The following is a 16,609-nucleotide window of genomic DNA, read 5'->3' on the forward strand; positions in this document are numbered from 1 at the left end:
AAAAAATGTTGTTCTAGTCAGTTCTTGGGTCACTATAGAACCAGATAATGTGTCAGACCTTCTAGCTGTACAGAGTCTGCAATACTTCAGTCCCCAGAAGGATGCCTTTGGAGGGGCCCAGGTCTCACAGGTGAGACCATGTTACCTTACACCCATGGAGTGACCAAGAGCAGACACAAAATTCTAAAGTGCGGAGGGCTATCTCTGATGTTTGGCACCAGGAGGCATCATTTCACCAGCAAGCCTGGAAATACCACTTCTAGAATCCTTCTGAGTGTATAGCATTGCCCCTGTCACTCTCTAGAGTCTAATTCACCCAAACTGCTACTGTTAAGTGGTAAGTTACTAACCTAGCGTGGACTTGTCCTCAGTAGTTTCACTTGGCAGCTGAGTTGGCTGTGGAGCATTCAAGGTTGCGCTGTGAGTTCTGCTATGTTCACAAGATGACCAGTAATTCAGCAACAGCTATCCAGACTTGTTTGAATTCTTGCCATCCCTGAAGAGCAGCTTTCAAGTCTGGGCCAAGCCCTAGCTGTGTCTGTTAGAAAGAGGACTGTCTCCTTGGAGAGCGTGTCCAGAAAGGCCAGCAGCATGCACCACCTCAGCTGGAGTGCACTCTCAGGCCTGTTTGCCAGGGATTCCATTGGCCTTTGCCCTTCAGTGTCTGTATTAACTCTGAAGTTGAGAACTGTGGTAGCACGGAGTCAGAGGCATAGAAGACAAGTCCACCCCATCTCTACACGGAACCACCCGAGTGGCAGTTGCAACTTTCAGATATTTCAGGCTATTCTGCCCGATCAGCCCCACACAGAACCCACTGACATCTGGATACAGAGGAGTGACACCACACCGGTGATGACCACAGTGCCATTTCTGAACATCCTGACATTGTGAATAAAGCCATAGCGCTGAGTCACCCACACCAGACAGTACACGACTCCCTGCCTTTTTCTTGCTCTTTTTGTCAGGTCCCCCCGCATGCTCGTGACCATTTGTTTGCTCCTGGCCACCTGCTATGCACAAGAGAACACTGGGTGGGTTAACCAAGAAAACAAAGGAAACACACTTCCGCTCAGACCACGGGGACTGAGGAAAACTGCTTTAGCTCTTCCACGAAACAAACAAAGCCAAAGGCAAACCCGACGCAAGAGCGCTCCCCAGAGGACGGCTGCAGCAGGAGCGCGGCCCCTCGCCGCTCCCCTCACCGCCCCGCCCACGCGGCGCCGCGGCCGTTAGAGCCGTTGGGGCGGGGCCGCCCCTCGCGCCGCAACGCAGCCTGGGGCGGGCGGCGCGCGCCGGTTGTGAGGTCATCGCGCGCGGCCGGAAGGAGGCAGCGGTCGCCGAGCCGTTGTTCCGCCGCGGGGCCTGGCGAGGAGAGCGGGCGGGGCGGAGCGGAGCGGGCCCCGCGCGGGCGGAAGGAGCGGCCATGGTGAGCAAGACGGCGGCCGAGCCGCTGGGGAGGACGGATGAAGAGGTGACTTGGGCGGAGGCGCTGCGCGGGGCCTGCGAGCCCGAGCACCACTGGCGCTACCGGCGCGAGTTCCTGCTGCGCAATGTGGGCGAGCCGCCCGCGGCGGGCAGCGCCGAGCTGCGGCGCCTCGTCTCTCTTTCCATGGTGTGGGCCAACCACGTCTTCCTGGGATGCCGGTGAGTACGCGGTGGGCGGGCGGGCGAGGGCGGCCGGCCGGCTGGCGGCTGACGGCGCTCCTCCCCTCCTTCCCCTCCTCCTCCTCCTGTCCGTCCCCCCTCCCGTCCCGCTCTCGCCCCTGCAGGTACCCGCCGCAGGTCACGGAGAAGGCGCTGGAAATGGCCGAAGGCATCCAAGTGACCGGCGCACCCGTCCGCACCACGAGAGATGAACTGGTTGCCAAGGTGAAGAAAAGAGGCATATCAAGTAGCAATGGTTAGCAGATAATAGCTGTGACAATACATAGGAGTCTAGAATATGCTTGTGTTGAATGTGCTAGCTTTGCCTCGGGTTGAGAAAGTAACGGGACAGCTGACTTTTAAAACTCCTCCTTAATTTTTTCCCCTTCTTTTTTCTTGTCGATGCCTTTAAAACAGACGTAATGCATATACATTCAGTTGGCAATATCGAGCTCTTTTGATGGCAGTAACACTCTTCTACAGCTGTTGCCAGCGCCTTTAACATGATGTGGGTGGTTGTGCTGTAGCTTATGTGTGTTCTTGTCTGCCTGGTGCTGAAAGCAAAGTAACATTAAAGCTTTGTAAGAAACTCAGTCTTTTGTTTTAAATACACATTCATGATATTACTGGACATAATACACTTAAGGTCAGCTAGTCTGTTAAATCTACTTTGGTCATTTTTGCTTTGGCCTTCAAGAATACAAATAGTGTGGGCCTTCAGATCCCAAACCGAAACCAAAACCAAAAGTCTAGAGGATGGCTGCTGTTTGTTGGTTTTTGTTTTGTTTTTTTTTTCCAAACAAATGTTAAAATGATTTGAAACAGTAGGTTGTGTTCGCAATTTTTCTATCAAAAAATATTAAAATATTCTGAAATAGTAGATAATTATTTGAAGTTGCAATTCAAGGTATATTCCCGATAAATACTTTTAATATTTGGAGGGATGACTGCTGGGGTTTTTTAGAAAATAAGATAAATTGCTTCACAGTGCAGAAACCCAAAGAGAATAATATACCGACCTTGTTTTGCAGAAGGGGTAGAGGAGCCCGCCAAGAAGCGAGCTGTTGAAAAATGCAAAGACTCTAAGGACACTGGACAAGATGTGAAAACAACCAAGGCTGAAGTCCCTATGGAAACAGAGAGCCCATTGCCCAAAAAGCAGGAAAAAGATATTAGCAAAGATTCGGAAAGCTCCCTGTCAACTTGCAGTTCAAATCAAGAAGCACTCACCGCATCCATCACAAAAGCAGAAGAAAAGCCTACCAATGCTGAACATACTGTTGAGCAAAGCCCAGCACCATCTTCATCAGAAAAAGAAGCAGGAGAGAATCCATCTAGGGAAGGCAAGTGTGAAAATGTGCCATCACCTGAAAAAGCTACGTTAAGTTCAGGGTCACCAACTGCTGCCCCACAGGCAGCAGCGGTGCCATCGGCTGCCAGCACTAGCACCCTGCAGGCACCGGCGGTGCCACCAGTTGCCACCAACAGCACCCCTCAGGCAGCAGTGCCACCAGCTGCCACCACTAGTGCCCCGCAGGCAGCAGAGGTACAACCAGCTGCCACCAACAGCGCCCCGCTGGTGGCAGAGGTGCCACCAGCTGCTACAAACAACACCTCGCAGGCAGCAGCAGTGCCAGTGACCCCTACCAAGAGCACCCTACAGGTGGCATCAGTGCCACCAGCTGCTGCCAAAAGCACCCTGCAGGCAGCATCAGTGCCGCCAGCTGCTGCCAAGAGCACCCTGCAGGCAGCATCAGTGCCGGTGACTGCTACCAAGAGCACAGCACAAACAAGTGCTGTATTGCTGTCTTCCAAAACCCAAGTGAGTGGTCTACCATCTGTGTCCAAGAGCAGCGCTCAGGCGGGCCCCTCTCTGCTGCTGGCCGCCAAGGGCAGCGCTCAGGCAGGCACATCACTGCTGCTGGCACCCAAGAGTGGCACCCAGGTGGGCACCTCACTGCTGCTGGCCTCTAAGGGCACTGCCAAAGCGGGTTCCTCGCTCCTGGCCTCCAAGAGCAGCGCGGAGGTGGCTGCCTCATTGCTGGCTGCACGGAGCGGCACGCAGCAGGGTGCCTCGCTGCTGACCTCCAAGAGCAGCGCTCAGGCGGCAGCATCGCTGCTGGCTGCTCGGAGTGGTGCACAGCAAGGCCCCTCCCGCAGCGGGGCTCAGGCCGCCAAGAGTACACAACTTGCTTCCAAGAGTGGTTCGCAGGCCAGCGAAGGCCCTGCTAAAGCTTTGTGCAAACCGTTAACCAGTGAAGATGCAAAGGAAAGACAGCCTTTTTTCAACAGACTCTATAAGGCCGTAGCGTGGAAACTGGTTGCTGTGGGAGGCTTTAGTCCTAATGTAAATCACGCGGAACTTCTTAACTCATCTATCCAATCTGTCAAAGCTACATTAGATGTCGCTTTCGTTCCCCTGAAGGAACTTGCAGACTTACCTCAAAATAAGAGCTCTCTAGAAAATATAGTTTGTGAACTGAGGTGCAAGTCTGTGTATTTGGGTACTGGCTGTGGTAAAAACATGGAAAACGCCAAAGCAGTTGCTTCAAGAGAAGCTTTGAAATTGTTCCTCAAGAAGAAAGTTATTGTGAAGATATGTAAAAGGAAATACAAAGGTAGTGAAATTGAAGATTTGGTACTTCTGGATGAAGAATCAAAACCCTCAAATTTACCTCCAGCTTTATTAAATCCTCGGGAGATCATCTAGGAGGAGAATCGCTGTTTGTACTGTGTATAGTATTTCGACACGAGGACTGAAGGTTAATTTTGTACTTTAAAAACGTAGGCTTCCAGATAATTTTTGTATTTCTTTCTCAGTTTTGCAAGACAACTCAATCCCTTTCACTTGGTAGCAATTGTATGAAACTTGTTAGAGATGACAAGTGTGGATTTAAAGGTATGCCTTAATACGTGGCACACTAGTGTGCTGTTTTATTTGCAAAATAGTCTACCTACTTCTATTTTTAATTAACTGGTTAAGGTACAACTCGCTGTTTCAAACCTGACGATTTTGTAATTACTATGATATGGTGGCAGTGTGCTGAGTTGTCTGCCATGACTTTTTTAGCCACGTAGGAGTGTGTATGTAGGGACCATAATACTTGAATGATTGAAAGTTGTTTAGAAACTTCAGTCGAGAAGTTGAGTCATCCATTTCAGATGTATTGTTCATAGTGTTCTCTGTTGCTATTATTAGGAGAGAAACGAGTTGGTTGACTATGAGACCTTGTAAAATTTGCAATATAAATGACACCCTGACCTGATTTAATGTTACACTAGCAGTGTAGATCCCATTTAACATTACGCTAGCAAAGAACCAATTAGCGGTCGAGTCACAGCTACTTCAGCCACTAAAACTCTGTAAGTAGACCTAATTTATATTGTGAAAAAATCCTTTGCAGGTTTTTCAAATAAACATGGATTTCTATACTAAGCATATTTGACTGCTACTGAAACAATAAAAGCTCCGGGATGTGCGTTTGTAGTACTTTCTTGTAGCTGTTCATTATTCCAGCCATCTCATTAACTGTGACACCCTCAGAGAGGTTCTACTGTGAGCAGCATCAAGGTGTAACCCTGCTAGGTTGAGTTGTTGTATTGGGATGCGTAATTTCAGTACTGTACCACTAAGTAGATCAATTCAATAATTGATTGTGCTTATCTAACCCTTACTGAGAGGTAGATGAACAGAAACAAGCTGCTGCTGTCTTCCAGAGGCAGTGCTATCAAGTGTTTGCACTGAGCCCCTTGCTGCTACTTTCTATGTGATGTTCACAATGGTTTGAAGTAAAGCGGGAGGCTGATGTTATTTTCAGTGTTCTGGAAATACCTGCTCAAATTGCATGTTCTGACTTATTGGTTAACGATGTGTAATTATAAAAGCATTATGTCTTTAGTGCTGTTTTGGATTAGTCTTTTCTAATTACAGTAGTTAGTACTATTTAATGGTGACCTGGTATGGACTGACAGATCCACTGAATGAATAGCGCAGGATCAAGTAGGGATTCCTGGGTAAACTCCTCCATGTAAATCCTCTGAGTTGTTCTGTGACACTGGGACTAAACCACAGCAGCACTGTGTTGCTGTACTGCATGTGATGCTGAGCAGAAGCGGCTGCCCTGCCTCCAAAACCAGGTGTGTGCTTCTGGCTGTCCAGCTCAGCCCTGCTTCCAGCTGGGCCCTCGGCCGGCCTTGCCTTGAGGTGGGTTTCTCAGTAGATCCCCACGCGTGTTTCTGCAGCGTGACCCACAGTTTGGACTGCAGGCTGTTACACTGCTTCCTGTGCGATGTGAGATAGACGTGGTGCTTGCTTCTGGCACTGGGACTTCGGGGGCTGTGGTAGCCTTGCCTGGCTGCAGATGGCTGTGAGAGGCGCCCCGTGCCCTCTGCTCTGTGGTGAGCTCTGGCTGCAGGTGGCAGCGTGTCTCACTTATCCACAAAGCTGACCTGGACGGGGCGATCGGGTGGCTGCAGAGGGCCGAGGTGCTCGATGGCTCCGGTACAAACGGAGTACTTTAGTTTTTAAGCGTTGTTCCTCTTCTCTGTTTGGTTGTGATTCATCAGGAGTCCGGGGCTACTCTTAGAGAAAGTCAGTCCGAGTGTGGTGTTTTTATTGCACACTGAGCGGGGTGTGGCTAAACGCGTAGGTTATAGCAGGAGCAAACAGACATTACGGCCGACGATTTACCAGCGCGGCGCTCGGCGCTGAGCAACGAGCACAAACAGCGGAGGCAGCAGAACGCGCCCACACACAAACGCCGCACCAGGCCGCGCATGCGCTGTCAGCGTGGGGGCGGGGCCGCGGCGCGCTGATTTGCATAAAGCACCCACGGGGCACCGCGCGGCTGAACCGTGATGGGAATGTCTCTTTGCGGCTGGTACCGTGGCCAGCCGGCTGCGGAATGAGAGTCGCGGCTGAATGGCTTCAATGTCAGTGCACGGCTTTCTGGGGCGGGCAAAGGATTTAAACTACGCTGAGAACATTACTCACCATAACCAAGAAAAAGCCCTACCTTCAGAGAGATAAAGGACACCGGTGGAGGCGGCTAGGCGGGATGTTCTGAAGACCTGCTCTCTAGGCCACGCACGGAGGACGCTTTAGTTCCTCGAGGGCCGAGTGCCCGCCTAGGGGAAAGTCCCCGGACCGCAGGCAGAGAGTGCCACGCGCCGCCGGCGCCCGCCCCGCCCCGCAGCCCACGCACTGCCGCCGAGACGCCTCCGGGCCGAGCGGGTGAGCGCGGGGCGGGCCTTCGTCACGGCCACAGACACGCAGGTAGTGCGGAGGCGTGTCCCGCGAGGCGGGCCGCAGCACCAACAGAACGGGGCTCACTCTCAGGCCATCCCGTTTTGCTGCGCCCTCCCTTATCGCCGTGCGCGGCCGCCTTTGGCCGACCCGGGGCCTCCCGCCGCCTGGGACCAACGGGACCTGCCGGCTGCCGACGGCGGCTTGAAGTAGTTCTGCTCTTTGCTCCTGGAGTTCTCCACGGGATCGAGTAGAAAAACATATTTAGCATATTTATCTCATCCATCTCGGCCGTTTGGGAGCCATGGCAGAGCTCTTCAGACATCTGAGGTTTACCAGCTTTCCTAAAACCTCTGGCATGCTAGATTTTTACTGCAGGTACATGGTGGGCACAGAGATGCTGCCCTTGTTTTGACAACAGTCTTCTAACCCAAATCGTTACCGAGTCTATAACAAATGTCACAGTCATAGCTGGTAACTGTAGGCATCTAATTACCCCATTGCAGCGTATGGAGTGGAATTCAGTTTGCTGACATGTGTGACAATAGACCTGCGCTCCCCTTGTAGTCGGTGGAGACATTTTTAGGGCAAGACGTGTTTACAGTGAATTACTCCCACCTTTATTTCCCAGCGTGGAAAGGAAAACATCCTCAACGTGACAGTATTACGAATTCCTTAAGCCAGGCTTCCATCAGGTGACTGGTGTTGTTTCAAACGCATGAACTCAATTATCTTATGGCTTTATTCACTATCCTTTAAAATGTTTTTCATAGCGTAGTAGTAATTAACTATGGTGCCAGGTGATACGTCAGCATGGACTAACTCGGTGTGTTGAGAAATTCTTGAATGCATCTTGGTAATTAACTCTTAACAGTCTTAATTAATAGCCTACAGTCTAAATGAAACTACCTGACAGACTACTCTAAGTTCCAGCGGGTGCTCTCATTTCACAAACTTAATGACAGAGATGTGATTAGCGTATGTTTGATCCTCACAAGAAATAAGAATGTGCTCCTCACATGCTGTGTAGCAGAAATGCAGGATGGGCATCAAAACGCAGCTTGGGAGCACATAAAGATCCCATTTGCTTATCCCTTGGCAGGAAGGGCTCTGCTCTTATCCACCAGTCAACCAGATCCTCCTGTTGACTTGAACAGAGGAGGATCGAGCTTCGGGACTTGAGACAATAAAACGATTGTGACACATTTGCGTGAGAGTAACTCATTACCATTCCTCACCTGGCTTCCCTCAGCTTCACCTGGATGCTTTCCAAGCGACCTGGGATGGCCACACACTCTGTAAACCCATCAACTGTTTATGTTTCAGAACAGTAAATAAGGTGGAAGAGTCACCGTGTGTGAGCTGTTCCTAGGGGAGGAAGAAGGAGACATGTTAGTTCAGCTGTGGCTGGACACGGCTACGTTCCGTGTGATGGAGGAAGCGCCCCTCTCAGAGAAGCACAACGCCCGTTTCACGTGGATTTGGGTGTCAACCAGAACAGTCTCTCAGGGAGGACTCCGGAAGCTGAGGTCAGAGTCCTGCCCTCGCAGAGCATTTCCTGACTCCTGACCTTGCTGAGCTCCACACGTATTGAAGAGATGCACTGGTTCGGGTATCGCTTATAGTCAATTCTGATCCATCTGCTTAGAAGAAGCGCCCTGATATCAACTTTGGAGCACTTGCACTAGATGCTAGGCGTGTCCTTTGTAACTGCAATCCTATATTAGGCTCGTCTTCAGCAATAATGCTGTATTTTCTTATTATTTTTCATAGGCTGAAATGCTTTGTAGGCTTTTCGGTGGGAAGCCGAAAAGTCCCCAAAGGAGCAGATGAAGTTGTGTCACGGGGCTATCAGGCTGCAACACACAGTCTGTAATTAATGCTGTATTTCGCTTCTATGCTGCGCAGCAGGACTCTGTTTCTCAGCTTTATTTCCTCGCAGCAGAGCAGAACCGCAGCCATCCAGACTCATTGCTGCCCTTCATTTTCCGAACCTCTGGAAGCTCAGCCCGCGACCCTGTTTCCATTCCTTTTCCCGCACTTGCCGACACGCTGCTAACTGGGCACAGACGTCCGTCCGCAGCCATTACTCCACACCTCAGACAACCGCCGTCCCGGGACAGCCCGTCACACGAGCCGAGAGCCAAGGCTGAAAGCAACCGGGCTCTGAGGAGCGGATCCCACCGAGCACCCCGCGCCTCCAACGCCCCCACAACCGCCGCCCGCCCACACGCGGCGCTGCCGGGGCACCTGGGGAGGGGCGGGGCGAGCCGCCGCCTCACGGCCGTCCCTCCGCCCGCCGCCATGGGGCCGCGCGGTGCCGAGAGCCGCCCGGCAGGTACCGCCATCGGGGAGCGGCCCCGCGCTGCTCCCAGCGGAGTCGGCGCTCGGCCGTCAGCGGGGCGGGAGGAGGAGGTGCGTGTGCCTTTAAGGGAGGCCCCGCCCCTGAGGTCTATCCCGCCCCTCTGCCCTTCGGGCCAATAGGAGCGCGCGAGAGGGGAAGGCGGGAGAATGCGAACCCCTCGCAGCGCCTCTAGCCGCGCCTTATAAGGGCAGGGCCTCGCGCATGCGCGTAGCTAGGCGACCAGGGGCGGGGGCTCCAAGTGGGTTTTGCTTTGGCGGCGGCGGCCGTTCCGCAGGGCTGGGAGCGCAGCGGGACCCCGCGGCGGGCTGCGTCCGGCCGGCACGGCGGTGCGCTCGTCCCGCGGCACGGAGCGGTCCGGCCGCTCGCGGGCAGAGGGGCGGCGGCGGCGGCGGGAGGCGGCGGAGCGGGGACCGGAGACCGGAGCGGGCCGGGCGGGGGCTGCCCCGTGAGCCGGTGCCGGCGGTGGATGTGCGGCTGGCGCGAGGGGATGATGCTGGCGGGGCCGCAGCTGGTGGCGGGGCCGGCGGCGCCGGGCGGGGAGCGGGCCCGGCTGCTCTCGCTCTACGTGCAGGACTACCTGGAGTGCGTGGAGTCGCTGCCGCTGGACATCCAGCGCAACGTGTCGCTGCTGCGGGAGGTGGACACCCGGTGCCAAGGTGGGCTCCGGGACTCGGCCTCCTCCGCGGGGCAGCAGGAGGGGAGGGAGGGACCGGAGGGGAGGGCGGCGCGGGGTGGTGCTGGGGGGGGGGGCGGCCGCCCGCCGCACATGCGCTCGGCGCGGAGAGCGGGGCTCCGGGATGCGGCCCCTCGCCGGGCCCGGTCGGGGGGCGGCGGCGTTCCGGGGCGCCGCGCTCGGTGTCCGCCGGGGAGCAGCCCCGCCCCTGACAGACCGGGCAGCGGGAGCCGCGGAGCCTCCGCGCCCGGCGTTAGGCCCCGGCCTCCCTTCTCAGCTTAAAGTCAGGCGGGGGGTGGAAGGGGAAGCGCTGAGGAGGCAGCGGTGTCGCTTGTGAGCACGAGGTGCGGAGCTGCGGCACAGCCCGCCTCGGCACGCTGCGCTACTTGAACTGCTCTAACCGCAACGTTCAGCGCTACCGCGGCCTCTGCTCCGCGCTGATGTGCCCGCGGCCCGGGCGGTGCGGGGCCGTTACGAGCCCTCGTCCTCCCCCCGCAATGGGAGCTGTGGGCACCGTGCCCGCCGGGGGCTCACCGGGCCGTCAGGCGGCACCGAGTGCGGGCGGAGACGGCGCCGCTTCCAAAACGCCTGTTCTGTAGGCGCTGCGCTCCCCCCACCTCGTGCTGTCGGGCTGCCCAGCTGTGCGGGTTGTTTCTAGTTACTGCCGTGTACCCACTGCAAGTATCCGCCGTCACTGAAATGTGCTGCAGGGGCTGAGCGGTGCCGACCCGCTGACAGCGCAGGTGGGGGATTGTCCCTGTAAGACACGAGTGCGGGCTGCAGTGCCCAGGCCCCAGGATCTCCTTAATGTACCCCGGTGTGGTCTGGGCTAATGTAAGCAATAATGATGGTGTTTGCAGGAGGGGCAAAGCTGCTCCTGTGCTGAGAAAGCTGGAACTCTCTTAATTTTTCCTCAGCTCCACCTAACTTAAGCAGATTAACTGTAATGGACACTTGGTCCTGGTTCGTTATTTTTAGCCTCCTTCTTAAGCAGAGGTTTTAAAGCTGTCTAAGCTGGACACGGGTACCTCCTCCAATTAATAAGGGATTAATAAGGAAGTACTTCAGTGAACCTGTCTCTCTATCACTACAAATTCTTTTCCGCCATTCACTAGTTAGAAACTTGGCTACCCTCTGGAGAATGGGGGGCTGTCTGTCCTGATGCACTTAAGGTGTTTGGTGTCTATCCACCAGCTGCATGCAGGCAGTGACCGATTCAAAAGGTGTCAGTAATGCAGAGGGAATTTTCTTCTTTCTTACTATGAAAGAAAGCAGTGAGTACTCGTGGGTTTTCCCACGCAGGGCATTCCCTGTGCGGGACATCTGCAGCCATACTCACAGTGCGCTTTTTGCCTTGCAGGGGGCTGGGCAGGACATAATGTGGCAGCAGAATATTGTCCTCTGATAATGTCTTTCTGGTTGTTCAGACGACAGAGTGCCTTACTCGGCACTTTTCAGGAGCAACATTTTTTCCCTGTCAAGGCAACAGATGCAGCTGAAAGCTGTAGGAAAACGAAACCTGTGTTTTCAGTGACAGCTGGAGTACCGGCACTGAGCAGAAATAGGCTGTGAGTTATTAGATGGGCAGAGCGCTGACTTTATCTTCCTCTGGTGAAGGTCTGCAGTAGAACGCAGTGCTGTTGGTTTCTGTTTCCATACAGCTTTCAGTATTTATAGTAAAAAGTGGCCGTTCCCTCTTAAGGTGCTGTTTCAAGATGTCAGCAGGAAAAGAAATCACTGTGAGCAACACTGAGATACTAACCGTGGCTTCCACTTAGCGTGAGCTTGAATCATTCCAAAACTGCACAAAGCAGCCAATTATTTAAAACTGAAAGGCAGTCTGTGAAACAGAGGTGTGCGGAATGAGAGATTGTTCCGCGTCTGTTCTGGTCGTGGAAGCAGTTGAGTATTGTTCATAAATTCACTTACCCGTTACGAACCCGTAAGTTAGTTGTGAAGGGATCGGTACTGTATCGAGCACCCGGTCTCATCTTGCTGTCAGCCCTACTGATTTAGTTCCTTCTGCTTCAGCAGTTCCTCTGTCTTTCTTGTGTTGATGTAGTGTCGCTTGCAGTCTGGAAAATAGTATTGTAAAATCCATCAAAATGGAAAATGTGGAGGACGGGTTCTGCCTCAATGTAACGCACAACTGGCTGTAACTTCTCGGTACAACCAGCACCGCTTGGAGTGGTTTAAGTTGTCTTAAATCCTGATTGTACATCTGCTAATGCGTAGCTTCCACTGTGGTGCTTTGTTGTAACTAAGTGCTGTTGAAAAGGTAATGCTACACCATCATGTGCACAGAAAGGAGGAGGCAGAGGACCTGCATACCCTAATTTTGGAGTGTAATGTGATGGTTACATGAATTACATGGTCATAGTGAATTCTGAGATTCTTCCTCTGGTATGAGAAGCTTTGGTCTGTAGGCCAGGGCTTTGTAACTATTCTAATATGGAACCTCAGCAAAAAATCCTGCTTTGTCAGATGCTGAGTCAGAATTTGGACCATCCCCACTTTGGCAGCATCTTTCTGGGCTTGCCCTTCCCTTACCCAGTGCTCAAAGTTATCTTGCTTTTTCTTAGAACTCGAGAAACTTTTCCTGCAATGGGTTACCACCTTAAACACTGATTTGATGCTCAGCTGTAACTGGAATTAAATACCTGATGTAGCCCACTAGGGTATACTGTAATTAAAACTTGTACTGCTTCGCATCGGTTTGAATGTGCTGAAGAAGATACAGAAATGTACCTTCTGTCTCGTGTAATTATTTGTATTGTGTTTGTTTTGTAGAAGCTTTAAAAGAAATAGACGATGTCTATGAAAAATACAAGTCTGAGAACGATCCCGTTCAGAAGAAACGCCTGCAGCAGCACCTCCAGCGTGCTTTAATCAACAGTCAAGAACTCGGAGATGAAAAAATTCAAATAGTTACTCAGATGCTGGAACTGGTAGAGAATAGAGCCCGGCAGATGGAAACTCACTCTCAGTGTTTTCAAGACCTGTCTGAAAACGACAAGCCTCTAGAAAAGGCGAAGATGGAGTCCTGCCAGCCGGAGAGATCTTCACGTAGACCCCGTCGGCAGCGAACCAGTGAAAGCCGCGACCTGTGCCACATAGCAAACGGGATCGATGACTGCGACGATCAGCCACCTAAAGAGAAGAGATCCAAATCTTCCAAGAAGAAAAAACGCTCCAAAGCCAAACAGGAGAGAGAGGTTTCACCCGTGGAATTTGCCATTGATCCCAATGAACCGACTTACTGCTTGTGTAACCAGGTGTCTTACGGAGAAATGATAGGATGTGATAACGAACAGTGTCCTATCGAGTGGTTCCACTTCTCGTGTGTTGGACTCACCTATAAACCAAAGGGGAAGTGGTACTGCCCCAAGTGCAGAGGAGATAACGAGAAAACCATGGACAAATGTACTGACAAATCAAAAAAGGATAGAAGATCGAGGTAGTGAATGCGGTTCGTGTTTTAAAGAGTCGCTCCTTTTATATTGAAATGTTTAATTTCCAGAGAATGCTGTTTTAGGAGATGCATAAGACTATGCAATAATTTTTAATCTATAATATTAATGGAGTATTAAAAGCTGTCATACCTTCTGTGATCTTTAACTTTCTGCACTGAATAACCAAATAGTTGAAACAGGGTGGCTTCAGACCTTCACAGAAGACGTTACAAGCATATGGCGCTTGGTTGCAATTTAACCCCATTAGTGTTTTACAAACAACTTGTGAATCTTGGAATAATGGTGATGGGAAAGATACTGGAGAACTTCTTGTTGTGTTAGGGAGAAGGCAGCGGGATGCCTCACCTAACTGCTGTCATCTTAACAACTGCATTTGTTCTTCGTTCCAGGTCTTAAGTTTGTGCGTTAACATCACGCGTTTAGAAATAGGGGTTTTTAATTCAGCTGTAACTGTAAAAGTCTTCCGAGCTAAAAGCAGGCCTCTTCAGTGACTCTCACATGACCAGTACGTTATTTCAAGGAAGAAAATACCACTAACTTAAGCTTTTTTTTTTTTGTCAATATTAAACTATTGTCTTTGTGACTTTACACTCGGGAGTCCATTTTTGGATTTGACAGACTTGTGGTGTATAAGCAGTATTAGATATTCGTAGTGCCTTTTGTTGGGGTTCTGCTGAGCATCTCGATGTGGTCCTTATTAAGATGGGTTTGTTTTCCCACTGCCTATATAAGCCCTGAAGTGGTACAGAAGGATCCCTTGAGAGGGGATGTAGGCATCTCAGGGAACAGCAATTGCAAATGTGATGAGACTTCCATCATAATCTCTAAAGAGCTGAAATAGGTTTGAGTTTTCTCTGGGACATTGGCTTTGATTTTCCTTCAGCAGGATGTTTTGGTGTGTGACCACACCCAGGTTTAGGCACAGCACCACAGTTGTTGGACTGCAGCTAATGTCTAAAAAGCCTGAAAGAAAATAATAATTAAACAAACAAACAAAAGAACAAATATAAGCGTGATGGGAATAGAGCCGGTAAACAAATCCAGGCAGGTAAACTGGAAAAATCATGGAAGCGGCTGCTTCTGTTCCTTTTCAATAGGAGATGCTAATTGAGGAGGAGGAGAAATAAATGGTGAACTGAAGATACTTAGTGTTACTGCTCAGCAGTGTTCCCCCTCAAGAGACTGTGCCCAGGTGGTCTTGGCAAGGTAATTAGAGATCACCTGCACGCCTGCTCCAGGTGGGCTGCAAGTGCTCTTAAGTCTGCACAGTCCCCTTGTTCTCTGCTGCCAAGGTCATCTATGAGGGTACAGGGAAAGAAGACGGATCACCTCTGGCCAAGCCGGTCTGGAAAGCAGTTATGCTGAGCTGAGAGCAGCCTGGAAGGGAGAGGACCAGAAGCAGGCCACAGTGGAATCCCATTAGAACTCACTCCTGCATTTCCACTAGAGGGCTGTCCCAGCTGGGGTTGGAGGGCTGGGTGTGCTGCACTTAGTGCTACTAGTCACTCTATGGATCGATGTGCTGGTTTCCAAGAGCTACAAGCTACATAAAGCACTGAGCATATTTCCACAATTAGAATCTGATTCCTTAACAGGACTTAGCATTTGCCAGTCATATAGCAGGGAAGTGTGAATGTTTTTGAGTTGTTGCTCTATAGTTTTAGTTTCAATATGTAGACCAGCTTCACAGGGGAGTGCAGTACTGCAGTAAGCAGTGTGCAGGAAATGGTGATGCTTGCTAGCATTCAAAAAACAAACAAAAAGAAAAAAACACACCCATTCAAGTAAACACTGAAATTACAGTAACAAAGTAACAGTGAAATTGTAACTATTACTAATATTAATTTCTCTTGACAGCTTTGCTTGTATTTCCACTGGGTATTTCAAGAATACTTGCTTGAAGACATAAGAAGAGAGTTCAGGAGTGGAGATATGTTGGGGAAACAGCATTTGCTTTTTGAATACCTGAGATCACTCAAAAGCAGCAGTAATTTAGTGCTGGTTTATAAGCAGGTCAGCAAGGTAAAATGACCATTTTCAAATAGTCCCAAAACATTGCTGAAACCTCCAAGAGAAAAGGCCTGATGCTACCTGGCATTTAGCATTTCACTGCCTTTTTAACCCAAAACCAGATTCTGTGGTTTTGCATCTATTTTTATGCAAGTTCAATGGTAATTACTGAAGACACACAAGATGCTACTACGAAGCCAAAGGTAAGTGGAGAACTCAAATGTTGCTTCTTGATGTTGCACTCCTTTTCTGACAAGCATGAATCTTACTAGTGAAGCTGAAGTAAATGCTGTTACATCAGGTAAGCTTGAAAACATGTATTGGCTATCGTGAAGCAAAATGAGCTTCTTAGAAAAGAATCTGGGCAGCAAACTGGATTCATAGAAGTGTATGAAGATAGAAAAGGAAACTGCTCCCTGTGTGAAAATTAATACTTAATTCAGTGTGGATCAGATGTCACGCTTAGCTTTTGTCTTGTGTTTATGCAAATATGGTGCACTTGTATGTTGATTTTTGAAGTTCTGAAGTAACACAAGGTCATCAGCAGCAAAAGGTCTTCACAAACTATAAAGAATGGCACCAGACCGAGAGTGTTTCTTGATCACTGTCCCATGGATCAGTGTAATCCTGACAAAACAGGCATTTCATCAAGCTTTAAACCAAAGAGGAAAAAACAAAGAAACACCTAATAGGAAGCACAGTGCTTTGAAGGCCAGATGAGCCATTTAATTGGATTTACTACCTATACTGTAATGCCATTGTGGTACCTCCAGCACTTACTGCATTTTGCTGGTCTGGTCTTGAACGCTATGCAAGATCTGTAGATGACTCCTCCAGTTTTACTTTAATCTACTGTGTAAGGTATCTGAGTTCAAATATGGTTGGTTATCAGTTGCAATAGGTACAAATACCTCAGATGTAGTCTTCTGCGTGCCATCATGTGTTCATACCTGTTAACTGCTAAAAAGCACAATAATTCTTCTATTTAAGCTGCTTTTAACAGTTTCCCAGACAAACACATTACCTACGCATTCCAAAATGGCGAATGAAGAACTGACATGTCTTGAAGCTTACACAGAAGATTAGTAAGTGGAAAACCCCAATTTTCCCTGGATTTAGATAAAGAAGATGGCATTTGCTAATGTTAAAGATCTCCCCATTTAAAAGTCGCTAGTTTCAGCAGGAAAGAAGGTACT

General features: G+C 50.4%; 2 protein-coding genes across 2 annotated transcripts; both read left to right on the forward strand.

Annotated features, from left to right (window-relative positions):
• Positions 1-1,269: 1,269 nt before the first annotated feature.
• CDKN2AIP (CDKN2A interacting protein) lies at positions 1,270-5,540 on the forward strand. The gene is made up of 3 exons (XM_072335995.1): positions 1,270-1,647; positions 1,773-1,903; positions 2,679-5,540. Exons 1-3 carry the CDS (start codon positions 1,427-1,429, stop codon positions 4,355-4,357), a joined length of 2,031 nt encoding a protein of 676 aa, XP_072192096.1. The 5' UTR covers positions 1,270-1,426; the 3' UTR covers positions 4,358-5,540.
• Positions 5,541-9,460: 3,920 nt separating this feature from the next.
• ING2 (inhibitor of growth family member 2) lies at positions 9,461-13,991 on the forward strand. The gene is made up of 2 exons (XM_072335996.1): positions 9,461-9,913; positions 12,721-13,991. Exons 1-2 carry the CDS (start codon positions 9,724-9,726, stop codon positions 13,389-13,391), a joined length of 861 nt encoding a protein of 286 aa, XP_072192097.1. The 5' UTR covers positions 9,461-9,723; the 3' UTR covers positions 13,392-13,991.
• The last annotated feature ends 2,618 nt before the right edge of the window (positions 13,992-16,609 follow it).

The sequence above is a fragment of the Excalfactoria chinensis genome, chromosome 4 (genome assembly GCF_039878825.1).
Source record: "Excalfactoria chinensis isolate bCotChi1 chromosome 4, bCotChi1.hap2, whole genome shotgun sequence".
NCBI lineage: Eukaryota > Metazoa > Chordata > Aves > Galliformes > Phasianidae > Excalfactoria > Excalfactoria chinensis.